This window comes from Denticeps clupeoides, chromosome 4 (genome assembly GCF_900700375.1).
Source record: "Denticeps clupeoides chromosome 4, fDenClu1.1, whole genome shotgun sequence".
Classification (NCBI taxonomy): Eukaryota; Metazoa; Chordata; class Actinopteri; order Clupeiformes; family Denticipitidae; genus Denticeps; species Denticeps clupeoides.
The window spans coordinates 29971644-29999339 of record NC_041710.1 but is presented as its reverse complement, the minus strand read 5'-3'; the positions used below and the strand labels follow the sequence as shown (position 1 = coordinate 29999339).

Below are 27696 nucleotides of genomic sequence, written 5' to 3'. Positions count from 1 at the left end.
CAATTCAAATACATCATGTTAATTACCAACATGTGTACATGTGTACCCATTGCACATGTGTAGATTTCAATTGTACATTTGTAGATAGATACATAAAGGTTGATCTTATCTTATCTTAATAATGACAACATGAAAAAGTTTACTTGATGTTTTGGCAAATTTATTAAAAATAAAAAAACTGAGAAAGCACAGCCTTTGCCATGAAGCTCAAAATTGAGGTGCCTCCCGTTTCCCCTGATCATCCTTGAGATGTTTCTGCATCTTAATTGGAGTTGTCTGGACCAGCTTTGAAAAGTCAAAAGGCACATGAAGGACTCTCAGACCATGAGAATCAAAATTTTCTGGCCTGATGAGACAAAGATTGAACTCTTTGGTGTGAATGCAGGGTGTCATGTTTGGAGGAAACCAGGCACCGCTCATCACCAGGCCAGTACCTTCCCTACAGTGAAGCATGGTGGTGTTTTTCAGCTGCAGGAACTGGGAGACGAGTCAGGAAGGAGGGAAAGATGGCTGCAGCAATGTACAGAGACATCCTGGATGAAAACCTGCTCCAGAGTGCTCTTGAACTTGACTGGGATGACAGTTCATCTTTTCTAAACACACAGCCAAGATATTTTATTTCAAGGTTTTAAGGTTTTATTTTGAATTACCCTTGAAACATTTTCTATTTACTTATTGGTGTATTTATCTATTTATCATAGCACTCCATAAATATTAATCCCTGAGTTATTAACAGAATTAAGATGGGCTGATCTGAAAATCATGGATATTAAGGCCCAGAGAGGTATGTTAGGCCTTGGCTCCGGGGGACTGTAGCCTTTTTCACAAAGTGTATTTGCGAAAATATGTATAAATTATTTTTTTTCAATATTAAATAACTGATTATTTCCAAACTGTCATTTATTTTAAGACTTTACAATATAACCAAGATTTGTTTCTTAAAAAAACACAAAAATGTTGTTTTATTTCTTCATCAGTAGAAAACATTAATGATGTACAGCACTTATTTGATCAAAAAAGGTTCAGTTAGTCTTTGTAGTCTTTCAAAGCAAGTCACAGTGATTTAACAAAAATAATGTTAAAGCCTGCTACTGTTCTCATGTTCTATCAGGTCAAACATTTAAAAACAAAAATACATTCTGACATCATTTACAGAATAAATTAGACACAGTAAACTGAAACACCCTCATGTGGCATGTTTGTGTTGATGATTATGTATGAACCGTTCAGCCAGATTTGTGTATTGGTTCATATAATGGAACAAAAGTGCTTATTTAGCATTAAAAAAGTTTTATTTGGTATTTTAATATTTGGTGTTTGAGAAGTTGTTTGTGTTCTGAGATTAGAGGAGCAGCAGTAATGAGGGAGAAAACTTCAAATGTATAACTCTTGAAAATAAACAACCAAACAGATTTGGGGGTGTTGACTGTATATGAGGCCCAAATTGCATCACAGTATAGCAATGTGATTTTAGTCATCATCATCATCGTCATCATCGTCGTCGTCATCATCGTCGTCGTCGTCATCGTCGTCATCGTCATCATCATCGTCGTCATCATCATCATCATCGTCGTCATCATCATCGTCATCATCATCGTCATCATCATCGTCGTCATCGTCGTCATCGTCGTCATCGTCGTCATCATCATCATCGTCATCATCGTCGTCGTCATCGTCGTCGTCGTCATCATCGTCGTCGTCATCATCGTCGTCGTCATCATCGTCGTCGTCATCGTCGTCATCATCGTCATCATCATCGTCGTCGTCGTCATCATCGTCGTCGTCATCATCGTCGTCGTCATCATCGTCGTCATCATCGTCGTCATCATCGTCTTCATCGTCGTCATCGTCATCATCGTCATCATCGTCATCGTCGTCATCGTCGTCATCATCATCGTCATCTTCATCAGGGTCAACATCTCCCTCCAGTACATCTTCTATCCAGTCCTCCAGCTCACTTGCTGTTGGCATGTCCTCCTCATCATCCATGTCCATCCACACACTATCAGCCTTTAGAAGAAAAAGCAAGAGAGTGCCAGTGAATCATTTAATTTTACAGACTGGGCTATTCCTCAATATCGTTGTAGTAGTGAAATGTCTTGACTGTCATAAAAATGTGTACTCTTAACATAGAATACTCACAACACGCATTAATATTTTTATCATTTTTGATGGACATGTGTACACAACATTGTTTAGGAATCGTCCATCATGGAATAAAATTCTTCATTTAGTCTTATCACCTTATAAATAATTTCCCATATGATCAATTCCAACTGACCTTGTTGAACAGGCTGGAGCCATGGTACAGAGATAGACAAAATAAACCCATATTGATAAAGTTTTTTCATTACATACAGAGGTTATGCTCAAAAATGTAATATGATCATTAAAAAAAAGGGGACATTGATTTATCATTTTTGAAATGTTCTCCTCCTTGAACCAATGTTTTCCTCCTTGAACCTTCACCCTATCTTGGTGGAGGAGTTTGAGAGCCCTAATGATCCTAGGAGCTATATGTTGTCTGGGTCACTTGGTGCCCCTGGTAGGGACTCCCATGACAAATTGGTCTTAGGTAAAGGGCGAGACAAAGAACAGTTAAGAAAACTTTTCATGGAAAAAATCAACAAAGAGTCAGTGTACCCGGAGGGTTAGGGGGGTCCCACCCTGGAGACAGGCCTGGGGTTGGGGCCTGTGAGAGAGTGCCGGGCCGGGCGGTCCGATCCCTGGACAAGGAAACTAGCTATTGGGACATGGAACGTGACCTCTCTGGCAGGGAAAGAACTGGAGCTTGTGGAAGAGGTTGAGCGGTACTGGCTAGATATAGTCGGACTCACCTCGACACATAGCATTGGTTCTGGAACCCAAGTCCGTGAGAGAGGTTGGACACTCTCCTTTGCAGGAGTTGCAAAGGGGAAAGGGTCCTGACTGTTGTTTGCGCTTAAGGCGCCGAATAACAGCTCAGAATACCGACCCTTTTTGGAGTTCCTGGATCGAGTGCTAGATGGTGCTCCGACTGTGGAATCCAATTTCCTGCTGGGGGACTTCAACGGTCACGTGGGCAATGAAAGCTTGACCTGGAGGGGCGTGATTGGGAGGAATGGCCCGCCAGATCTGAACTCGAGTGGTGTTTCGTTATTGGACTTCTGTGCAAGCCTCAGTTTGGCCATAACGAACACCATGTTCGAACATAAGGATGCCCATTGGTACACTTGGTACCAGGGAAGCCTAGGTCGCAGGTCGATGATTGACTTTGTAGTCGTTTCATCTGACCTGCGGCCATATGTTTTGGACACTCGGGTGAAGAGAGGAGCGGACCTGGTGGTGAGTTGGATCAGGTGGCAGGGGAAGATGCCACGGAGACCTGGCAGAACCAAACGTATAGTGAGGGTCTATTGGGAACACCTGGCAGAAGAACCTATCAAGATGGTCTTTAATTCCCAGAGCTTTGACCACGTCCTGAGAGCAGTGGGGTACATTGAGTCCAAATGGACCTTGTTCCGCTCTGCGATTGTTGAGGCAGCTGTTGCTAGCTGTGGTCGCAAGGTGGCCAGTGCCAGTACCTGGGTATCCCCCGTACCCGCTGGTAGACACCAGAGGTTAGGGGAGCCGTCAGGCTGAAGAAGGAGGCCTATGGAGCATGGTCTGTGGGTCTCCAGAAGCAGCAGACAGGTACCGGACGGCCAAGCGGGGTGCAGCAGTGGCGGTCGCTGATGCAAAATCTCGGGTGTGGGAGGAGTTCAGTGAGGCCATGGAGAAAGACTACCGATTGGCTCCAAAGAGGTTCTGGCAAACCATCCAGCACCTCAGGAGAGGAAGGCAGCAACTCGCTCACACTGCTGATGTCGACTGGGGTTATTGTCGAGCGGTGGAAGGAATACTTTGAGGAGCTCCTCAATCCAACTGACGCACATTCCGATGAGGAACCAGAGCTGGGATGACTGTCCAATCTCAATTTTTAGCCCTGTGTTGTCCTCATTGACATTGATATTGATTTAGTCACAGACTAAATAATTTCATATCACAATTGTTATGTTTCAATGTGCTTCCCAAGCCTCTATTCCATGATTCCATCTGATTACCCCTTGTATACTGATCATTTGCACATGCTGAGTGGACGATAACCTCACAGGATCAGAACCTACAGGGTCTGTTTCCTGTAGCACTTAATGGATATTCATAATACACTTTTTGAGTGCTCAGAGTACATGTTTTTGATAGTTGAAAAATGTTTTATTAAAAAATATGTACTTCTAGTTCATTCTTGTGCAATTACTCACATCATCAACATCGACTACTCCAATCTGGGGTCCAGAAAGGTCAATGTCAAAAGTCTTCTCCCAGTAAGGAACAAGCTGAATGAAACAGGAATTATATTCAGAAATTATACCCAGTCCACTTGGCTAATAACAGCAAAGTATTATACTGTAGATGAAAGAGACTGAAGGGTTCAATTCCGCTTTCTAAGCAGTGCATTGAAGATGAGCTCCTACCAAGGGGAAATCATCAGGGTCAATCCAAATGATGCTCAGGTTAGGATTGTCTGTGTTGTCTTCTGCCACTTCTTTCAGGATTTCCAGGAATTCAAAGCCGTCTGGAGAAAGGATAAATGTTGAGAACAAGACATAACTTTTTCAGTGACTGTAAATGGTGGGTTAATTGTAGGGAATTTCAGTGGTTATATGTCCAACTTTAATTTTAAATGAAAATGGACAGCCTTGACCTGAATCTTGCCATTTTTGTAATTCTGATGATGGAATATAATGAATATAATATAATTAATTCAGTGTTTAAACAGGCACACTACAGTTGAGATCACTCTGTGGGAAACAACTCCTGTCACAACACCAGTGCATAGTAAAAACTAGGTGCAGTTGGTTCAGAATCAAATACCTGTCAGTGCACCCATGTGCACATATGTGATCTGGTGTATTGCTATATTGATGGCAGGCAGGCGTCCAAGGCTGTGAATCACATTGTAAGTCGCTCTGGATAAGGGCGTCTGACAAATGCCGAAAATGTAAATGTAAATGTAAATGATTCTGGAGTCTATATGCTCCCCCCGTGTTGTCAGGTTTCCTCTCATTGTCCAACGGCATGATGGATTGGTGACTCTTAATTGGCTGTAGGTGTGAGAGTGTAAATGTGCTCAGTGTTCTGGGATGGGCACGGGCAGCCACATCCCTGAATGACAGGACTAGGCTGTTAAGGATAGTGAGTGAGTGACTAGGAGAGAAATTAATGGCACTAAAAACCTGGTCTGATGGCAACGGCTGAGTGTTTTAATTTGTAGAGGTTATCAACGAAATTTGCTATCTGAGAATCAAAAATTTAATGGCAATCCATCTAGATGCTCAAATGAGCTTTCTTTTTTTTTGCCATTGTAATGCTTTTCTCAATAGTTCATCCTTCTCATTTGTCTGTTGTGAGGTCTTTATCCCCTTGCTATAAAGATATCACATCAGTTTTTTGAAGTTTTATGTTTTGAAAAGTAACCAATTTCATCTCATGACAAATAAAATGAGCAACCCAACTCTACTTTTAAGCATTGTTTTCAGGGCAGCTTTGAGTTTATACCCTATGATACCAAATTCTCAGGTAGATGTGTAGAGTTAAGGTAACTTAGTGTAACTCATGAAACCATAATCCTCATACTAACTTGTAGCCTTATAACTAGCATTATAACCTGTACCTGTCACTGTATATACGGACAATGTAAGTCCCATAATACTGAATGGCTAGTAGCTGCCAGGCCTAACGTCTACTGCGTTCATGCTGACAGCCAGGTTACGTCAAAAGATCTCCATTAGGCAAAGTACAAGTTGTCTGTCGTAAAATATGTTGTTAATTGGATATTAGAAATGTTTGCGTACTTATCACAAGAATATTATTTGTCTGCTTTGAACATGATTATACTAATTGGTTTGATGTAAAAATATGCATTGGTAAGTCAATGCCAATGACAAAATTCAAACAATCAACCACAATCAAAAATAAAACAATTCAATCACACATATAGGGCAGTATAGGGGCAACTATAAAAGCCACAACCCTTCACTTTTTTGTGGGTTTCCTTGGCATTGTCTCTCAAGTATAACTGTAATCACTGATATCCTTGAAGTATATCTGACTTTTTGTGCTTGAGGTTATCTCAGTTTCATGAAAATGTGGAATGCAACTGACCTGGGTCACCCTCCTCAGCAAAAGCAATGATGTGTTCACCATCAATATCATCATCCTAAGAAAAATACAAAGCATGAGGATTGTACAGTATGCCCATAATGCCATCTTAACCCAAAAATGCTTAGACATACACAGTGGCAGAAATGTTGGCACTATGGTGTTACATACCCAAATTTCATAAAGGTTGTGTGGTTGCAACTTCCTCAGGGTGGGTCTGATATGAAAAACAGAATTTAATTGTAATTAGAAAGACAATAGCTTTTCCAATCGAATGTGTTCACATTTGATTATTTTATTTAAGCTTTCACTTTCCAAACACTACCCACATGGAGCTACCCGTGGGTAATACTATTCTATTGAAAAGGACAATTTCAATAGAATTTACTATTTTGACTTATGTGCTTGAAATACATATGAAAATAACCCCACCTGTCATTATCCTCAATAAATTCAACAAGCTCCTTTTCTGAGTAGGGTTTTCCAGGGATCACAACAGGTTCTTCAATGAATGGCTCATAGAAATCCACTTCATTCATCTTCAAATCAAGACTCTTGGCAACCTGGGGAGAGGATGAAACCATTTGCCATCTGGACAGAAAATGTCAGTTTGTCCTCAAGTTTTCTGCTTCATGGCCAGCAGCCTGTGTCATTTATATTTACAGCATTTATCAGACGCCCTTATCCAGAGCGACTTACAATCAGTAGTTACAGGGACAGTCCCCCCTGGAGGGGGGACACTCAGGGTTAAGTGTCTTGCTCAGGGACAGAAGGGTAGTAAGTGGGTCTTCTGGTTCATAGGCAAGTGTGTTACCCACTAGGCTACTACCACCCTGTATTTACTACCACCCAGCAGCTATTATAATGAATCGCATTGTGTATACACTGGTCATTTGTAGTTAAGACAGGACAATTCAGATTTAAATGAATTTCACATAACTAGTACAAGGACGAACGAATATGAATATGTGAATATGAAGGACTGTAGTTAACATCCTGATCCATGAAAATGAATTCACAAAATTCACATCAATGTCAGAAACAGGGTTTCATATGTGATGCATATCCATATCAGTTAACACATTTGTAATATTTGAGGAACATTGCCCATGGCTGCTGTTTTACTAGCTCAACAACTGCAGTGGCAGGGGGACATGCACATGTCCATGCAGAGAGCACGCAGGAATCAAATCCCTGGTCACCCCTTAAACATGTGCCTTCTTCACACTCACCCCCTTCCGCCTCGCTCCCTCAGCCACAAACATGGGGCTTGCTACTACTACAGATGATATTAAATACTGTCTGCTGTACATCTTAATCTTTCTCATCATTCTCACGTGAATTTTACCTTGGGACTGAAGGTGGCAAAAAATTTGATATGAGGATGGAATTCTTCAGCTGCATCTTCAAAGGCGTTGTAATCTAGAGAACAACAGGAACAATTCAGGAAGTGATAACAGGACATTGCTACTGACTGCAACTTACAACTGCAAACCCAACTGGTACAAATGACAATTTTCATAACCTTTCACATACGTTCAGATTTCGCACTCTTGAAGAATCCCACCAGTTTGATGTCTTCCTCAATGTTGTGGAAGCCTTTAAGCTCATGCTGATTCTCAATTATCTCCACTGGGTCCTCAATCACCTTAGTGGGGAGAGAGGGGAAGGAACAAGCTAAAAGGCCACTCTAAGCGGAGAGAAGGCAGACCTGCATCCCTCCCTCTGGAAGAGCCTGTGAGTACTGGACTACATTACATACATCATAGATGAATTCCACCAATGTGTGGGCAGTCAGTTCACCATCATACTCAATGACTTCGTCCTCATAAAAGATATAGATGCTGTCTTCTTCGTCTAAATCTGGCAAATCAAAGAGAGCACAAATATTAAGGCTGTTCCTGGACGTTCCACTAGATGTCACAGTCACTCATAATTCTGCATCAGTGAAGTAAACAGTACAAATGTGACCTTGTCATCCTTTAACTTGATAGCTTTGACTTAGTAAATGGCAGGTTTGAAGGTACATTGGTTTTAAGTGGGTAATCACATAAGCAGTGCCTGTAGTACCTAGTTTCTTGGCAACAGCCTTATCCTTCTTCTCATCAATTAGGCCAATTCCAATGTCCTCGTCATCTAGGTCTTCCAGGACTTGGGCTGCAAGCTGTGAAAGAAAATATGCATGTCATCCTGATGTATGCTGCTATGGTGAAGAACTGGTGTCGTTTACAGATAAACATGATACACGGTCAGTAGATCCTGAAAAGTTGGCGGTGACATAGGTTTTGGTCTAAGGCCTTGGTAGGTTTTTGGTCTAAGGCCTTCAGTTGGGCCAGCAGATGTCTCGCCACCATAAAAGCCACACACAGACTGCTGCCGATGCACTTTCTATATCTGCATGAAACCTGAGACACATGATGATGGACGACCATGCCCACCGATGACCGTGGCGCATCCGTGACAGCACGGCTCTCACTATGGCTGAGGTGTGCCTGCCCAGTCTGTGTGTTGGGGGGCGGCAACAGGTGCAGGCAGTGGTCACAGCAGAGGTCTCTCATTCACTCTGTGTCCCTCTCCCAGTCTCTTTCTCGCAAATTAACATGTTACAGTCCAGACAATGCCCTTTGTCAAAGGAACCAAAATGCTGCTGTGTGCCTCAAATGTCCAACAATAGTTTGATGCAGCTATGTGCAGCTGTATTATGTGCGATATGTTTGTATAAGAGAGATAGACGTTGAGTCTTGTGCATTGCTGATGTTAATTTTACTAATAGAATAAATATTTATTTATATGGCTGTGATATTTGACTCTGCAACAAAAACAATTTTCTTCAGATATGGTACAATGATCTTCAGATATGGTACAAATAGATTCCCTCTTACCTGTGGATATTTGCATTACATGACTGTCTGCATGTGTTGGATCTTTTCTGTCAAAGTGTGTGGCACGCAGGAGCGGTAAAATGTTCCTATTTGTTCCATTTTCAGCATCACTGTTTTCTGTGGTGTACCATTTTGCATCCTTAAATCTAGCACATCAGGCATGGATATTTATGTGCTCAAGGCTCATGTCAGTCTGTTAAACAGATCACAGGCTAAACTAAGCTGCAGGCCATCGCTATATAAGGCAGCCAGGAGAAGCCATGACTCGACAAGAGTGGGAATATTTGCCATGAAGCAAAGGCAGCATCAGAGTGGAGGGAAGGAAGAGACACTTGATCCAATCTACTGACACTCATCCTCACCCTACTGCCTCGGTACTGTTGAGAAGTACAGTTAAAGTTTTTTTTTTTTTTTTATTTACAAAATATGTCTTAATATGTAGAGATTTACAACATTTCAAGGTGCTAAAGTAGGTACTAAACCAATATAAAGGGATACATTTATATATGAAAAGACATATAACCTGTGCTGTATGTGATTATATATGTCTTGCTGTTAATTATGTAGACTCATTTGTTAATTTCAAATTATTTTTCTCTTTTTCATATGATGGTGTCAAATGGTGTATCACATTTAGAATACTACTTACATTTTCTAACCGTTTCAAAAATGTAATAATAATGCTGTATTACGTAATAACAGCAACATAAACACGTGACACTGCTGTTGAATCGAAATGTGTCTATATGGACTGAAAGAGGATCTACTTTTAAGGCTCAACATGGCCTGGTGTGCTATATTTAGATAGAGTGCAAACACCAGCCCAAGGACTATTTTGGTGAGGTAGAAGGATACGCTGACAGGTACAGTACTGCACCCATCCGTCTGCCAGCCTTACAGAATTATGCAGTAACAGGATAATAAAATAAAGGCATAAAGATAAAGGTTTGTCATACAGAGGCATGATTTCCCTTCAACTTGGATTATTAGGTTCAGTTTTAGTATTAGAGTTAGGACCAGAGATTTGCTTCCTATTCAGATTGGCAAAATGTATGTCCTGGGATGTAATGGAAACAGATAATACCAGGGCCATCATATGTCCATCACATGCCAGGGAATTAGGAACAGAAAAAATGGCAAATGTAAGGAACTGTGCAACTTTGACAAGGACCAAGTGTGGGTTGACCCCAGTCTGGTCAGGTCCAAGGACAGAAAACAGCCAAGGATGTTGCGTGTGGGAGGTGCCGGCTGCTCTCTGTTGTCTGATACAAAAAAGACAAGCTACTCAAATGGCCGATTTCAACAGGTGCATCACACCCAATTTGACCCGTGTCCACCACCAACAGTGCCTACAATGGGCATGTGAGAGTAAGAACTGGAACACAGAAAAAAGAAGGTGGCCTGGTCCAAAAAAATCACTTTTTTCCATTTACATTATGGGAACAGGGCACCAGGATGTACTATGGGAAGAAGACAGGCTTCCAGAGATAGTGCTTTAGGGAATGTTTGGCTCCTGCATTCATGTGGATGTTAGTTTGATACTTACTGTTACTCTGACATGTTACTTATACATTGTTGCTGACCAAGTACAATCCATCATGGAATTGGAATTCGTTGCTAACAGACACCTCTTTCAGAAAGATAATGGAGTTTGACACACTGCAAAATTGGTTTAAAATCTGATATCCATGGGATGTGCTGGAAAAACCTGATCCATGGAGGCATCACCTCATATCTTACAGGATTTGAAGGACCATCCACTGATGGCCTAGCAAGTGCCACAGTATACATTCAGATGTTTGCTGTAGTCAGGGCTGGTCTGATGCAAAAAGCTGCCCCCACTCAATATTCGGCAGATGATTATTAGGTTAGTGTAACCTAACAGATTGGTGTAAATACTATTTACAATTGGAAAATGTGGCATTCCCATGGGGAACATTATGGGGAGACATTGATCATATTTAGATAGTTTGAGTTGGCACCCTTACTCTTTCTGGGCTTGTAATGCACTGACCTAGTCTGCACTGATCTTGCAAGCACTTATAGTTTCAGATAAATGGGCTGTAGACGGAGAGTAAATTGAGAGTGTTAATCACAGAAAATTCCCTAAAAATCGTTCTGTTATAGTTATACTGCAATTTTGCATTGTGCTCTGCAGACACAAATCATTTTACATTTACATTTACAGCATTTATCAGACGCCCTTATCCAGAGCGACTTACAATATTTACAACTTACAGTATTTACAGGGACAGTCTCCCTGGAGCAATTTAGGGTTAAGTGTCTTGCTCAGGGACACAATGGTAGTAAGTGGGATTCGAACCCGGGTCTTCTGGTTCATGGGCGAGTGTGTTACCCACTATGCTACTACCACCCCATTTTGGTACATTAGGGTTAAAGGTTATAAAATCAGGGTCATTTGATTGGACACCAGCTCACGCATCCTCTTCTGTCCCAACTGTCAATCATCAGCATTTTTCTTGTAGGGATCTGCCTGATTCCATCATGTTTACTGGCACACATTTGTTCCCTGAATAAAGATGCCAGGCATTGGGTTATGCATGACTTCTAGCTCTGAAAGCCTGGAGCATGAGGTCTCTGCATACCTCTGTAGAAGATTATGTGCTGATGCAGTTTATCTGGTTGGGTTGGTAACATGGTGTGAGTGATGGTGCATGGTCCTGGGGGCGTGGTCTGCGGTTCTCAACTATCAGCAGTTTCGATGTCGCAGCTCAGATTTGCTTTTCATCCCACCTGCCGGACCAAAGTTTCTAAAGTTTCAGCACAGACCAGAAACCGTGCTTTGGTCGAACTCTTCACCAAACCTAAAGAAGCATTTTCCAGGAATAATCCACAACAAACACAATGCTCTGTCTGCAATTTGCTGTGCTACTGCTCATTTCAGTAAATGACGTTGAACATTGGTTTTGATGCTGTTAGCCTAAAGCATAATACGAATTTACACTTTTTATTTGTTCACTGATTAATGATGAATCAATGATAAATCATCACAAAAACAACACACATACCTCTTCCTGACATTATGGGATAAGATTCCAGTTTAATTGACTAGATGTGAGGTGATGCATTATAAATATCAGCCTGGCAAGGTGTCATCTGCTGCCTATGTATTGTACACTTAAACCTTCTAAGCACAAAGACCACAGGAGATCCACAGGTACACTGCAGGTGCAGGCATCCCATCTAAGCAGTTTATTTGAGGCCCTTCCAAGGCATTAAGTAAATGACGTGTTTGAGATTTGTCCATTTGTAGCAAATTGTTATGTGTAACTGAAGAAATGCATGTTCACACATTTTAAATTGTATCTTTGCGCAATTTAACCAGCTTACAAGGAACATTTCTTTTAGGACGACTGGTTAAACGGCATCTGATTTCAAAATAATGAATTAGTATTTTCACAGTTACTGAAATCCTTTAATCATTTGTCATCTCCTGCTTCCTCCATCGGCTACTCTGGGTTCTTACAAAATGCCCCCCCCTCCCACCTCCAGGGCTCGGTCCACCCACCTCTAGGGCCAGTTCCTCCATCTGAAACTGTTTCTGCGCGGCTTTGCTGTTTCCAACGTGCTCATGGTAGTACACCACCATCACGTCGTATTTCTTCATCACAGACTTGTAGTTCTTAATATTGAGGTCGTGAACTCGGTCCTTTCCATCATATTCTGGGATGTCCATGCCCTTCTGTGCCCATGTCAACTGCCCAAAGGACAGCAGTATTCCCAGCAACACCCAGGCCCACTTCATTGTGCGTCACCTGTCAGTTACTGCTCCGGTAAAATAACTGGATGTTTATATACTGTAATGAAAATAATGGATTTTGGATTCCCGGCACCTAGAGCTGAGCAAGAGCAAGTCCTGAGCCCCCCTTCTGAAATCCCCAGACACGGACGCCAGGAAGCTCCAAGGGGGTAAAGAGATCTTAAAGGGGTGGGTTCAAGTTTCTGTGTTTGTGTGTGGTGGGGGGGCGGTGGCTGGGGATGGAAGCATGGTGAAAGCACTCAATATCTTGTTGGGGGCGGGCTAAAAGTGGGAGGGACTAAGAAAGGACATTCTGCGGTCCATTCACTATAGAATGAAAGAAAAGACCGATAGCAGACAGCAAATAAAAAAGCCCACATCAGGACTGAGTTTGTCTGTTTAGCATGAGGAAATTCCAAAATGGACAGTGGGAAGAGTGGGCCGATACATGAGAGTTAGGACTCCTCTGCCATATAAAGTTTGAAAGAGCGCCGATCTTGGCTAAAAATAAGAGCCTGAACACTGAGTGACTGGCTGGGAGGGGCTGGTGTCCAGTTTGCACTTCTTGGCACAACGGTGAACCGCACTGCTAGAATTTGGCACTGGGTCACACAGGGACAGGAGCGGGGACCAGCACTGATGCTCCTGATAAAGTACTACTGGACTTGCCCAGCATCTCCACCAGCGGGCCCAGTGCAGCCAGTGCTGCAGCTTAGCGCAGGCCTGAGCAGTAGGATCATAAATACCATATGATGAACTGTGCTACTGGTATTACATTTCAGGCTCCCTCAAGTAATTTGTGTCTCTGCACTGACTATAAATACCGCATGATGAGAGCAACTTTATACTATTTACTTTATTATTGCACTTCAGATTAATTTTATGTGTGAGCAGCATTATGTTTATTAATGAAAAGAGATTTTTCTCAATTATTAATTAAACATCAGCAAGTGAATATTATGGTTTACTGACTATCCTAAAAAATGCAACCATCTGATAAACCACAGTAAGTAGTTTATGTGTGTTTTGAGTAAGTATGAAAATGTGTGTTGTAGAAGTTTGGCAATTGCCTGCCAGATTCATTTACAAATTGAAAGCAGAGAAGTGAGTTATTAATAAAAGTCTGAAATCTGATCCTATAACGTTGCCTCCTAACTCTTTATTTAGCCTCCTGCTGAGTTAATACCTATTTAGTCATTACTTACTGGATTTGCAAATGACGTTAGTGATGGATGTGCTCTATGCGTCGTCTGTACCGCAACTGCCTAGTGAGAGACAGAGTGTGCACATGTCTGTGAGAGGAAAGTCAGCAAGACAGATTCATTCCTTTATGAGGTCATTTGCTTTGAGCAAATTAATACATTATTCATGTCCTGCTACACCCCTGCATGGATTTATGTAATCTTGTGCTATCAGATGGACCAGTCACAAACAATACTAATCATTTTATACTTAACACTTTCTAGCAAAAGATTCAGCGAAACATGAATTTCCAGTGAGGTTGCGTCATCTCCCTGGCAGAGGCCTACACATAACATGGCACAGGTGGACGGCTGTACTGCATTTACAGCATTTATCACTGGTCCCCCCTGGTGGCACATGGCATAACTACAAACGGTGGTGGTGCAAAAAAATTAAAAACACATAAGCCATTATCAATAGCATTTCGCATGACAGAAGCAAACTTAAACTAGTTACACCGTAAATGATACATCCCAACAGACCCAGTAATCCCCTCTACCAGCATCACCCATGATGAGGGGGGTATTGTGAAAAAAAAACATTTTTGCAACATATTTTGCTTTTTGAAGTTAGTTTACGTCGCTTTGCGGTCCTAATTGTGGTCCTAATTGTGGTCCATCGGATCATTAATTGACAATGGGAAGGTTAATTCATTCAGTCCCTTTAGATTCAACTAAATCTGGAATGCCTGTCTTGAAGATCACACCTTCTGAAAGAGCACGCTTCAGAAAAAAAAGAATTCAAATCTGCACAGATTGATTGAAGAGGCTTTAATTTCTTCTTCTCTCAGCTAGTTGATGTCAGAACACTCCATTTGTGTGAGGTAGGGTGTTTTTTTATAGATCTATTATTATGGCTCGGCAATATGAAGCGCTGATAACACACAAACTACAGATCACATAGTGCAGTGTGTGACACAGATTTCTGTACAGATCCTGTACAAATTCCTCTGCTGGCCTCTGCTGGCCTAAGGCAAGGAGCATCAGCCAATGAGGATTCCTCCAAGAGGAAGATGCAGGGAGAGAGGGAGAGCAAAGGGGACAGAGAAATGCTGACATTATTCAGTCTGAGACATTATTCAAATGGATCTCATGCCCATTTGTCTATCCAAAGTTGAATCAAAGAGGACTTCAGAACAGCCACGTGGTTAGGGGAGGTCTCATCCCCCCCCACAACTGCACTGTGTCTGGGGGGCATATTTTTAAAAGACATAGCTCATTCACTAATGTCACATCAAATATGTGAAATATGTATCTTCTGGATTTACATAAACAAATGGATAATAGACATGGTCAGAATTTTAGTTTTGCATCCAAGTCTCACCTGTCATCATGAAAGTAAAAACAGTTTTACACCAGATTCCCTCTCTGATGCAACCTTCCCCATTTAGCTGGGCTTTTGACCTGCACCAACACATACCCTGTCCCGCTGTTAAGTGTGTCCTGGGTTAAAGTTAAAAAAATAAAAATAAATAAAAATAACAAAGTACATTTGTGTGTGTGCTATGAAATAATTGTCTGTATGATTCCAATGGTTTTGATTGTTTTATAGTGTTGCTGCAGCTTGTCTATGCAGTTAATTAAATCAGAAAATCAGCATTTTTTTTATGACTGATTGCCATAATGGAAGATTATGTATCTAAAATGTATTGAATGAGTGTGGGAAAGTCTTAACAAATTACTGAGTATTAGATTAGCCCACTCCTTACTATGGTACCTGCCGGTCCCTGCCGCCAGTTGCCGAAGTTTCGTAACCTATCCAGTTCTTTGAACTGTAAACAGTGACTTAATCAATAACAGCCTAAACCAGCACACAGTAAAATAGATCCTAGTAGTCTGATGCGCCACACAATGATGAGAAATGTAGTTGTGATAATGCTCTTTTTGGCCTGTGAGTGCCAGACAGAGGCAGCAGATGTCCCGAAGGAACTGGAGGCGAGGCTGATCGCCTTGGAGAAACTTGGACAGGATGTGAAATCTGTGGTGGAGGAGCTCAGGAGAGAAAATGAAGGTAAACGTAAACGAGGTTAAACCTAAGACTGATCTAAATACATGTTGATTAACCTACTCTGGTAATGAAGCCATGAAGACCAGTCTTAACGTTGCTGTGGTGAAGGCCGAGAAACAGCAGCAACAAATCAAACAGTTAGAAGCAACGATGCATCAATTTTCAGGTAATTCAAAACTCCAACCTTCAGGATTTGTTTAAATTTTACTGTAAATTGTACTAATGCTGCATCAATGTTGAATGCTAAACAATGATAATTATTTTGCAGAAAGCAAGGTGGCGTTTTCAGCATCATTACTTTCAGAAGGCCAAGCACACACTGGACCCTTTCTAAATGACACGATTCTCGTCTATAAAAAGATCCGCACAAACAGTAAACAAGCCTACAATCCTAAAACAGGTATATCATTTATACTTTTAGCCATACAAAGATTAATATGGTGTAAATCACGTAATTAGAACTTTGTCCTGAATACAGGTATTTTCACCGCACCAGTGGGTGGAGTCTACTTCTTCACATTTTATGCTCATTCCCAGAATGGCGTTAAAATGGCCGTGAGCCTGATGAAGAACGGTGCTGTGCAGTGTTCTGTGTACGACCATGGACCTGTTCATAATGCAAATGCACAGAATAGTGTTGTTCTTACTCTGGACAAGGGAGACCAGGTCTACACACGCCTGTGGTCACAGTCATGGGTTTATGATGATTACAATGGCTACACCAGCTTTGGGGGATTCTTGCTGTTTGCAGTCTAGTTCAATATACTGAGACAAACGATGAAATAAAAAAAAAATTACTCAAACTTGTCATATCAATCAAACCATTCTTAAATATTTTTTTTCACTGCAGGTCTGTCAGTGAGGTGTAGCTTGGTTTCACCATTCTCAGAATCCTCTGCACACTGTAAAAAATAAAAAGTTTGGAAATCTTACATTTAAGTCCACTGCCTGCAAAGCATTTTTAAATCGGTTTTATTGGTCCCCTAATACTGAATCTGAAGTCTCTTTTCCAAAATTCAGAATTACAGTCACTTTGATCCAGTCTGTTGCTTTAAATGCAAATGAGGAGGAGAGGGGTGGGACGAGGTGGAGAGCAGTCCATAGGAGTTGAGCGGGCATTTGTGGAAATTATGTCAAGAACACCATTCACCAACCACAATGAAGTGGTGTTGGCAACAAACTGGTTCTTCAGAATCTCGCATGACGGAACTAAACACATTTCTGCTCATTTTTACATCCAATCACCGAGCAACTGCAATACTTTACACATTTGGAAGACAAGGTGGTCATTGGAGCTACTTTTTTATGGGAGGAGTGGGGAATTCTCTGGGTAGAATAAGCATGAGAAATGGGAGGTAACCTTTCCCCATATGACGACATAAGGGGACAAATTCCATGTCCGACCGTCTGAGCTGGTGCTGTCTGAACGGTGAAACAGAATAACCAAACCACTATTTACACCTATCGCCAGTTCTAGCCACAGCAGTGCCATAGACAGGCTAGGGGAACTTGTATTAATGTTAGTGAAATTATCATAATAGAGGACCTTTAAGTACTCTTAAAAAAGCTTCGTAGCCGGTTGCCTTACATTTTTAGGTTTTCCTAACATTTTCTTTTACAGTTCATATGCCAGTCCTGTATGTTTCTTGGCCTGCCAGACCTGGCTTTAACAGAAACTGGACCTGTGGCTTCCATGTCCTAACAAAAACCCACAGATTCTGACAAACTCCAAGCACTGATGGGTTCCATCAGTCAGCATTTGGCCCAGAAGTTGAGTGACAGCATGCCAGGGCGAATTGCAGAGGTCTTGTGAAAAAAAAAAGGCCAACACTAGAAATATTGAATCTTTGCATAAACGTTATGTCATTGTCAACAAATGCCTTTGCAACTTATAAAATGTGTGTAATTATACTTCAATACACAAAAAGATAGAAAAAGAGAGAGGGAGAGAGAGAGAGAGAGAGAGAAAGTAAAACCTGTACCATCTGGATTCCAACTCACGACTTTGGAGGTGTGCGCACGTATATATTCGGGTGCGACGCTATTCTGCAGTTTACGGTAGACGCAGTGAAATCTGCCTGAATCGCCTCCACGCAACGCGGAAGTGTCGCGCCGGCCCCGGAGCTGCCCGCAACTTCTGGCAACAGCGGTGTGACGCTGACGCGGAACCCCACAACCTCTCTGGCTGACGGGTAAGAGCACGCGTGTTTCTGGCCATGCGTCTTGGAAAGTGAACGGCAAATTTGGAGCTTGCACGGACACGCCGTGCAGTGTCCGGTGATGCCCGACTGAGGCGCTAACGCCAGCTGCCTGTAAGACAAAAATTCAGAAATCATTTCATCAAAGAATATTTCTGTTTTGCGTTTAACATCTCGACCAGTTAATTCTGAATTAAAGAGAAAAGTAAATCACTTCACTTTACTCCTGAATTGCAATTTTAAAAACAAGATAATTTGAGGTAGATTAACACCATTTGTATAATAAAATTATTATTATGATTTTTATGATTACATTGTAAGTTAAGGGTTGTGAATGCTGGGGCTTGAGCAGATTTGAATGGTCTCCGCCTCCATGAAGGATCAGACTGCATTCTTCAACCCCTCCTTGCATAAACAGTAGTGAGGTTTTATCTTCATGAGCTTTGTCCCTTGCCACGCCCGTATTCTGCCCTGGCCTTTCACAGATGAACCATGTGACCATCATTCAGAGATTAAGCTGCTCCTCTTTGTGCAAACTGAGTAAATGTCAGGTTACTTTTATGCAATGTAAAGTACTTGCATGTGATTGAACAAACTAACTATGCTCATATTGTGTAAGAATTTGTTGTCCGTTGCAGAAAAATTTAACCAAAACATTTTACCATTTCAATATTACAGAAGCTTATCTGCATGTGTAAATGTGCCGTTGTTGACTAGGCAATGTTTAAATGTTTAGTGGATACAGTATATTATTCATTTGGTGACATGAGTTTATTCATGCCCTAATATATGTATTCTTCAGTGTAATTTAGACTACATCATGCATGGATGTGTTTGTAATAGTGCTGACTATTGGTGGTGTCTGCTGCTGAGTCTCTATGCTTTTGCTCTTTTGTGCCAAACATCAGGTTGATATGAAGGGACCAACACGTCTTCAGCCATGGTCTGGCTTAGACCAGAAACTGAGCTCTGGAACCCTGTCCACTCAGAACACGCAGAGCCTTGAGAATCGGATCCTGACCCAAACATCCACTGCTCCACCTCAGTGCCTCTCTAGACCTCCATCCTGGCTGACCTCAGTTCCCACACATTGCTGCCCATCCCTCCAGCCCACACGCCTGTCGTCCACTGCTTCCGCCCTCCTGTCCGCCCCCTGTATCTCCACCTCCCCTCTCCTCAGCACCTGCAACACACAGCTGGAGTGCAGCCTTCTTCGGGGTCCAAAGTCCTCCCTCACATCTGCATCCCAGCCGCCTCCTGCAGAGGAGGAGAAGGGACGAGAACCCGGAAATCAAGTTCCCGCTCAGGATCTGCAGGCTTCTAAAGAGGTACAACTTGTGTGTTCCCTGTCTCCATCGAAGCATCCAATTGCTACTAGAAGGTCCTGTGTTCTGGACTATAAAACCGAGTAAGATCAAATGTGGCAGTGGTAGTAGATGGAGGAGTAGAGTAGCTGTGGTAATTATCGGTTAACCATTCACAAACAGATACGTGTAGAATTATTTCAACTGAATTGCACACAAATGAAACTAATACCATTACCATACTTTGGTTTGAGCAGTGCACCAATCCACACTAATGTGAACACTTTCCCGCCACGAACAGGCTTGGGATAACTGGGCAGAGAACATCTGCCCCTTGCCTTTGAATCAGCATGAATCTGATGATGGTGAATGCGAGAAAGAAGACGTTTCAGTGTCCGTGGACATCCCAGTCTTTACTACGATGTCAGTGGAGGAAGATGAGGAGACTGTACATCATGTAGAAGAGTTCCTGGTGCCTGAAACACAGGCAGATGAGGAGATGGAAGCACTGAAGGATCTAAAGGTATAAATTATATATATATATCCCACATCATTCAAACATGTGTCTGGTAACTCTGTGTGTTTGGTGTGTTTCTGATGTGTGCTGCTTTGTGTTCTTGTTAGAACGAGCTGCTGAATGTTGTGTGCTGCTCTCTGGTGATGAAGACTTGTGCTCCAGGCCAAACAGACTGGGATGACAGCAGTGTGTGGAGCTCAATCAAGACCCTTGCTGAAGAAGTCTCCTTAAAAGACCCTGAGTTCCTCCTCAAGGTGACTGAATGTGTGCATATCACTGAGGGGAGTGAGTGTATGAATTACTGTATGATGGTATATTTTAAGATTCTGCTTCAAACACCACATGCTGTATTAATATCTAATTTAGAACCGTATGTTCTAATATATTATTATGCATTAACGGACCTTTACCATACCATACCATACCATATTTACTTTTAAATCACTTTAAAACAACAAAGGAGCTGAGCAGTGCTGAACATTAAAATTAAAAATTTCAATTACAATGGACAGGACCAAACGTTCATTAAAAATTCAAAGTAAAATAAAAACCTTTTATTACGTCTATTCTCCTACTGTTCTGCTATGGTTTACATTACTTTGTCAAATTGCACCTTGCACTATTACACCCCCCCCCCCCTCTATAGTACTGTAGAGACTTGCATCGTTTAGTATTGTATTATGCACCATCTTATAATATATGGTACTGTAGAAACATTGTAGCTTGTAATGAAACTAATTTAAGGGTTGGCCAATTTCTAAAAGAATAATTTGATCAGAGGGGAAAAACTGCTAATATCTAGAGATGTGCTACATGCAAAGGTCTACAGATGGAGAGCAATATTGCTTTACCTGAATGAGATACTTTTCATTCATTTATTTTTAGAGAATAATTTAATTTAATATATAGAAAGTCCAGCTGTGATGTAGTTAAATCCTCATGTATGACAGGTTGCAGTCTACACCAGGCAGGAGCTGAACATTCGCATCACTGCCAATTTCCTGTTGGCGCTTGCCGCTCACCTGCCGGCGACCAAAGCCCATCTGCGGAGGTACTTCTGCAAGGCCATACAACTGCCGTCTGATTGGCTAGAAGTGACCAGATTTTACGCTACGGTGAGTTTCAGTGCCATTTTTCAGGAAACGGTCTCTGTGAACATAGTTTTACATGCTCTCTCTTCCTCAGTGTTTCAGCACCTCTCTGCCATCCTGTTTGAAGAAAGCGCTGGTGGACAAATTCAAGCAGTTCAGTGAATATCAACTTGCCAAATACAACACGCGCAAGCATCGGTGCAAACATAACCGCAAGCCGGCCAAAGCCAAGGTGGACATTACTATAAATCATGCTCCTACCGGCACAGTGCAATCAGGCCTTGTTCTTTTTTTTTTTTTTTTTTTTTTTAACTGTCTTCATGGTGCGTCCTTTCTCGTCTTTGCAGGCTTCGGCGGAAGAGTGGGAAAAGTGGGCAAAAATCCTGTGGTCGGACACCACCGTTCTGCAAAACTATGTAAGTCGGTGGACGCTCTTTTTTTTTTTTTTTTAATTGTATTTATTTATTTATTTATTTTTTGACCCGCAATAAGCCTGAAGAGGTCGAACATCTCCAGTGAGAATATAATCGCTAAAAAGTCACAGCATAATCAGGCCTTGAAATTTGGCATGTTTTTACGCTACAAATTTTGGGTTTCTCTGATATGCAGTGCAAAAAGCAACACCAAGGGATGGGGTTATTATGTCGTTATAGAATACATTTACATTTACATTTATGGCATTTATCAGACGCCCTTATCCAGAGCGACTTACAATCAGCAGTTACAGTCCCCCTGGAGCACCTTAGGGTTAAGTGTCTTGCTCCCGCTTACTACAATGGTAGTAAGCGGGATTTGAACCTGGGTCTTCTGGTTCATAGGAGAGTGTGTTACCCACTAGGCTACTACCACCAAGAATAAGCTTCATAAGTTATTGTAGGTCTGGGTGGATGGGGAACATGCACTCTTTGGCCCAGGATGGGTTTCATGGCCCAGAGTAGGAATAAGCGGTTATGGAACGTGAGTGAGTGAGGGAGCAGAGCACAGTTGTAGTGTCTGTGTTCTGAACTTGGAACATGTTTTATTTACCATGTGGTTCTAGTGTTCTAGTCCAGTGTTGTGTAAACGTTGCAGCTAAAGCAACAGGGCCATGCGGCAGTGGATAAGAAGGAGAGTGAGTTCAGCATGAAGAAAATGATAAAACGGCTTCACATCAAAGAGCCTGCGCAGTTTGTTATGGCCATACTGGGAAAGAGGTATGAAATCACGTCATATTAAATAAGTTACTTCTCATCTTAATAGGCCATCTTTAAGTGTGCTCACATGAAACACAGCCAGCTGAGAATTGATCTGTTTGAATGACTTATGCGTGTGTGTGTGTGTGTGTGTGTGTGCAGGTACCCAGATAACCCCACAGCCTTCTTGCGCAGCGGGTTGTCTGGGGCGTGGCAGAAGGAGGAGGCAGGGAAACGCATGAAGCTGCAGCAGCCTGACACCTGGGAGCGGAAACTGAGCCAAGAGGGCAATAGGGCAGCTACTTGGGAGAAGCTGATAGGTGAGCGGATAAGACGTGAATACGTTTCAGACGCATAGACACAGGTCTAGCAAGTAAGGAAACAGGCCCGTAATCAGAAGGTTGCCGGTTTGAATCCCGATCCCTTCACATATCTGGACGTGCTGAAAGTCAAATTGCTAGGCTAATGTACAATAAATAGTTCAAATAAATAATGAACTATGCTTCATTATTTGTAATCTTTAATTTACTTGGTTTTAAATCAGATTTTTTTTTTATGGCCGAATTTTTTTTATGGACTTATACTGTATGTATGTTTTGCATGTAGACCAGAAGTCCCTTCCTTTCATGGCCATGCTAAGGAACCTGAGGAACATGATCACCCAGGGCATCAGTGAGAAGCATCATCAGAAGATCCTCAACAGGCTTACCTCAAAGGTGATCTTGATCTTTAGCTTCTCACCATTCTCCTTTTAAAATCTCAATCCAGAATGGCCTGTTGTGTTGCTGCAGATAAATTGACACATTGGGCTCTGTTTCGGTCCAGCACAAGGTACAAAACACACTAAACTCTTTCGAATGCCATGAGCTCTACGGATTCTGTCTTCATGCAGTGTGCAAAAAGGTGGGACGAGGAAAAGAGCGGACATTTAAATGAAGGATCACTTCGTTGACTTTTTTTTTACGGTTTATCTCCTGTGAGTGCCTTGCATATGTTCAAGTAATTGGGGTTTGAACCTATGACTTTGGTCTTCTGGTTCATGCTTCTGCCGCACATCCTGATAATCCATCTTTTTCACATTCTGATTGCAGACAATGAATTTGTCATTCAGATTGTTAATGCATTTTCATTTATGCCACGTGGTCTATCTTCATGTTCCCGCCTTCTGTAATTTAACTCTTTATAGTCAAAATGGTGTCTGTTGGCTTAGTTCTTAGGTAGAAAGTTGAACAATTGTTTTTATAATAAAATGTCCAATATAATGTACTCATTATTTATATTTCTAATATAAAATACTGTAAAACTAAGCAGCCAAACTTTTTTTCTTTTCTTTTCTGTAGTCATCTGTGATTCAGAGCCGCCAGTTTCCTTTTCGTTTCCTCTCAGCTTATAAAGTGATTATGGAGCTCAGCAACCTGGGTAAGGAGATGAACTTCCTCCAACACATCATCCTCCACGATATACACCACCACCAAATTTCCTCCTCCCAGAAACCACATCACACCCTAATGCCAAGGCCGTTTTGTAACTTATTCCATAAAGCTCAATCAAATGAGCAGTCAGAACACCACCACATAAAACACCAATTGGGGCAATGGTTGGTCTAGCGGGTAAGGAAACGGACTCATAATCAGAAGGTTGTCTGTTCGAATCCCCATCCGCCAAGGTGCCACTGAGGGGCCACTGTGCAAAGCACCGCATGTCATGGCTGCCCACTGCTCACCAAGGGTGAATTGGTTAAATGCAGAGGACCCATTTTGTTGTGTGCACCGTGTGCTGTGCAGCAGCATTTCACAATCACTTCACTTTATTTTCTTTCTTCAATTACACCAAAGCTCCTATGCAAAACTGTCCACTGTGTAGTGGTGTGAAAGGTAGGTAAATGCTCATAAAACACTCAGTTGTCTCTTGTAGCACAAAAAACGAAAGAAGAGGAGCCCAGCTTTAAAGAGATAATGAAGGATATTTTGAAAAAAGTGCCGAAATCGGGGCGCTACCGCCGCATGGATTGGAGCACAGCCAAGCGCAGGAGACTTCGAGGCGCGCTGGGAGTTCCCTTTGTCTACAGGCTCTACAACATGCGGAAGAAGATCTTGAAGAAAGCAGGGTAGGGAGGTCTTCACAAAACACTCATGATTGAGATGCCTGTTTCAGGTTTGTTTAGAGAAATCCCGAAAAGGAATAGGATTTTATTCTTAATAGTGGGTCAGTGAAATAAGTAGGAAAAAATTAAAATATGAAATTTATAAAATGGTTGAAAGGGCATTTCTGCTTGTCATAAGGCTCACCACAACCCCATTCTCTACACACAAAAAAAAGCAGCATATTACAATTTTATTCAGGTTAAACATTTACAGTTGTATTTGAATTGTGATGTTACTCAAGAAGATCACATGTAATCAGGACTAAAAGCAATAATTTTACCTCTTGGCGAGTTTATTCCTCGCCTTTTGGTTTGTTCTCATTAACATTGTGTTCTCAGTGCGCACATCATCTTAAATAAGATGACTGGATTATCTTTCCAGTCAGAGACTGTACTCTGAGGAGCTCCTGAGCCGTTACCGAGCAGCTCTGGAAACGGCAGTACAGATATCCTGCCGCCACAATATTCCTCCTCTGCCTGGACGAACTCTGGTGCTGTGCACCGCCAACATGTACTCAAGGAATAGTTTAAAAATGGACTTCTGCTGCCCGCCTGACCCCGAGAACAAAGACGAGGAAGACACAGGCCTTACGCCATCTGTGAGACCCGCTTGTTCACATTAGCATGACTTTTATCATTCGTCCCTGTCGGCCATCACTAAGCGCTCGATCGTGGCTCTCCGCAGATTCTCGAGATGGCAGTGCTCTTGTCCCTGATGATTGTCCTCTCCTGTGAGAAGGCCCAGTTTGTAACGGAGATGTACGGGACCAAAATGAAAGAGCTGGAAGTAAAATCGGATGTGCTTTTGGACAACATTAGACCCGTTCTGAAACAGGTGCAGGTAAGATGGTTCAGCAGCCTCTGTATGTTCTTCGAAGGCATCAGCCTAATGGAAAAATATGCTGCATAGGATATTTTAAATGATTCCTGAACTACCGGCAATTCTATCATCTTAAATCTCATAGTTTTTTTTTTACATTTTAATGTTAACATTTTTCATAATGTATTCTTGATTAGACTCTTTGTGTGGGATGTGCTGTTAATCCTGTTTTCTCCAGGACTTCATTGACATGGATTATGAAGAGAGGGAGGAGACGTACAAAAATTTCTTCACCAACATGATTGCACAGAACAACCGGGTGTGTTGCTTTTCCTGTTTGAGTGGTTGTGCATGGTTTGTCTCTCAACACGTCACTATGCTACTTTTTCTATACAGAAATATACATGTACCAATATACATGAATAAACAATGTAATATTTACCAAATCAATAACGTTTTCCCTATTAATATTTTGCTTCAGGTGGACCGTATAATTCTGTTGACAGATTCAGATTATGACTGTGAAGAGCATATTAACAGATACCGAAAACAAGTCAACAATGATATCCTTGTGGTGCAAGTTTGCCTCACCAAGTAAGTCTGAAACAACAATTCAACATAATTCTTATTCTGAGAATAAGAATAATTGCATTGTATGTGAGTTTGAAAGTGCTCATTCTGAAGAGTGTTTTACCTCTGCATAAATAACAGGGTCTCCGAGGACTCTCTACCAGTGAGTGAGAGGAACATAGTGAAGCTGCATGGTTTTAGTGAGCAGATCCTGAAGTAAGTACCTTACTGAAGCCACCACGGCTCAAGCACTGCATTACAATTTCCCAGTACATGTCATGCTCAACCTGCAATGTTGGGGCAACACTTCCAAATGAGAAGACATTCCTAACATTTATTTCGATTTATGCTGTTTATGTTGGTTCTGAATCTGATACAGGCATATTAGTTGCATTTCTATTGAATTGTAGGCAACAGATCCACCAATTCATTAGATAAGTGTTCCTAAAAGTAAGAATTTACAGAATTATTAGATATTAATAATGTTACTTAACATGAGTTAGTACATTAAGTAAAATTATGGAAATGGGATGCGCAGACAGTGTCATGAGAGAAGGTGTAAAACGTGTTTGTGTTAATATGTGAAACGTCTAGGTTCATAGCAGAAAGAGGCTCCGCCAGGCTCCTGCAGCACGTGGAGCTGATGGATAAACTCCATGGGGTCCCTCCTCTCCCACAGAGACCAGAGGTGGAGCAGGAAGCTGCTGCTCGCACTCTGCTGCCCCCGACTCCCAGATTCAGGTACTGCTCTGCTTTATTGCTCGTGTGAATATAGGGTCGCCAACAACAGAAGCTTCATAACATAGTGCACAGTGCTGGAAGTTGTTCAGCATGACAGTAAAGATAATGACATTAGTGGTGAGGTTTTCCAAGTCATGGTTCTTTAAAAACCTGGAAAAGTCATGGTGGAATTTGGAAAGATAATTTTCCAGGCCTTATATACATATAAAATCATTGAATTCTGATTGACACACAAATGTAGAACATGAAGTACATAGTTCCCATAGAAACAACTACAACGTTTAAAACTAGCGCAAGTCTATAGTATCTTTTTCTGGCTTTACGTAGTGAACCACGTCACATGCTGCTGCGTGTGTTGCTTCCATATTCCAGCACCTCCGCAGCAGTCTCCGTGTCTCTTTTTAAAAGTTGTGTAAATTACAGCTGGTGATCTACGCCCGAACACGATGGAGTCCTGTTTACTTGGAGGAAGAAACACTGTCATTTAAGTTCTGTGATTTTTTTTTTCTTTCTGAGATTTCAAAGAAAATATGGTCATGAAAATTGAATCATTCAATTGAATAAAACTGAATCATTATCTTTATTAACTCCAAGTCATGGAAGTTCTTTTGTAAAGATGTGTAATTATTGTTCTTAATATCCTAGGTGTATTCCACCATATGTCCTTACTTGATCTGTGTACTAACAGTGGATGAGAGTCCATAATAAATTATTGTTAGGAGTTAAGTCACTGACCTCTGCAATATTTTCATGTTTTGGTGTTTGGCCTGGCAGGTGGCGCTGCGTGCGCGTGTTCATCTCCTCCACGTTCAGGGACATGCACTCTGAGAGGGATGTCCTCCTATGCAGTGTCTTCCCAGAGCTCCGCCGCCGCGCTGCTGCACACTGCCTCTATCTGCAGGAAGTGGACCTGCGGTGGGGAATCACCGAGGAGGACAGCAGCCGAGCCACTGAGCTCTGCCTGGCTGAGATCTGCAGAAGCCAGCTGCTACTGGGAATTCTGGGAGAAAGATATGGACTGATACCACCACACCCACCATCCCTCCCCAACCTTGCACAGCACAGCTGG

At 41.9% G+C, this 27696-nt stretch overlaps 3 protein-coding genes across 6 annotated transcripts in view; 2 read left to right on the top strand and 1 right to left on the bottom strand.

The window, feature by feature from the left end:
- Positions 1 to 882: 882 nt before the first annotated feature.
- casq1a (calsequestrin 1a) lies at positions 883 to 13003 on the bottom strand. Its single transcript, XM_028975514.1, has 11 exons — positions 12592 to 13003; positions 8251 to 8344; positions 7943 to 8043; positions 7717 to 7828; positions 7529 to 7602; positions 6613 to 6743; positions 6352 to 6397; positions 6184 to 6238; positions 4494 to 4594; positions 4281 to 4355; positions 883 to 2010 (listed from the first exon to the last, which is right to left on the bottom strand). Exons 1-11 carry the CDS (start codon positions 12826 to 12828, stop codon positions 1471 to 1473), a joined length of 1566 nt encoding a protein of 521 aa, XP_028831347.1. The 5' UTR covers positions 12829 to 13003; the 3' UTR covers positions 883 to 1470.
- Positions 9314 to 16916, top strand: LOC114787711 (complement C1q-like protein 2). 4 transcript variants are annotated; one of them, XM_028975525.1, is made up of 5 exons: positions 9314 to 9436; positions 15966 to 16074; positions 16145 to 16237; positions 16340 to 16471; positions 16550 to 16916. In XM_028975525.1, exons 3-5 carry the CDS (start codon positions 16147 to 16149, stop codon positions 16825 to 16827), a joined length of 501 nt encoding a protein of 166 aa, XP_028831358.1. In that variant the 5' UTR covers positions 9314 to 9436; positions 15966 to 16074; positions 16145 to 16146; the 3' UTR covers positions 16828 to 16916. The 4 variants fall into 4 exon arrangements, with proteins under 4 accessions (XP_028831358.1, XP_028831360.1, XP_028831361.1 ...); XM_028975527.1 differs by having other exon boundaries at positions 9327 to 9436; positions 15960 to 16074; XM_028975528.1 differs by having other exon boundaries at positions 9341 to 9449; positions 15960 to 16074.
- A 1185-nt stretch (positions 16917 to 18101) lies between these two features.
- tep1 (telomerase-associated protein 1) overlaps positions 18102 to 27696 on the top strand; it is a 28674-nt gene continuing 19079 nt past the window's right edge. Inside the window, exons 1-19 of the mRNA XM_028975505.1 lie at positions 18102 to 18263; positions 19178 to 19597; positions 19875 to 20096; positions 20198 to 20344; positions 21041 to 21205; positions 21276 to 21413; positions 21529 to 21597; positions 22253 to 22374; positions 22516 to 22673; positions 22960 to 23069; positions 23694 to 23772; positions 24268 to 24460; positions 24879 to 25095; positions 25182 to 25337; positions 25555 to 25635; positions 25798 to 25910; positions 26028 to 26102; positions 26481 to 26627; positions 27402 to 27696. Coding sequence (XP_028831338.1) covers positions 19184 to 19597; positions 19875 to 20096; positions 20198 to 20344; positions 21041 to 21205; positions 21276 to 21413; positions 21529 to 21597; positions 22253 to 22374; positions 22516 to 22673; positions 22960 to 23069; positions 23694 to 23772; positions 24268 to 24460; positions 24879 to 25095; positions 25182 to 25337; positions 25555 to 25635; positions 25798 to 25910; positions 26028 to 26102; positions 26481 to 26627; positions 27402 to 27696 — 2901 coding nt within the window. The 5' untranslated portion in view covers positions 18102 to 18263; positions 19178 to 19183. The remainder of the gene's footprint in view (positions 18264 to 19177; positions 19598 to 19874; positions 20097 to 20197; positions 20345 to 21040; positions 21206 to 21275; positions 21414 to 21528; positions 21598 to 22252; positions 22375 to 22515; positions 22674 to 22959; positions 23070 to 23693; positions 23773 to 24267; positions 24461 to 24878; positions 25096 to 25181; positions 25338 to 25554; positions 25636 to 25797; positions 25911 to 26027; positions 26103 to 26480; positions 26628 to 27401) is intronic.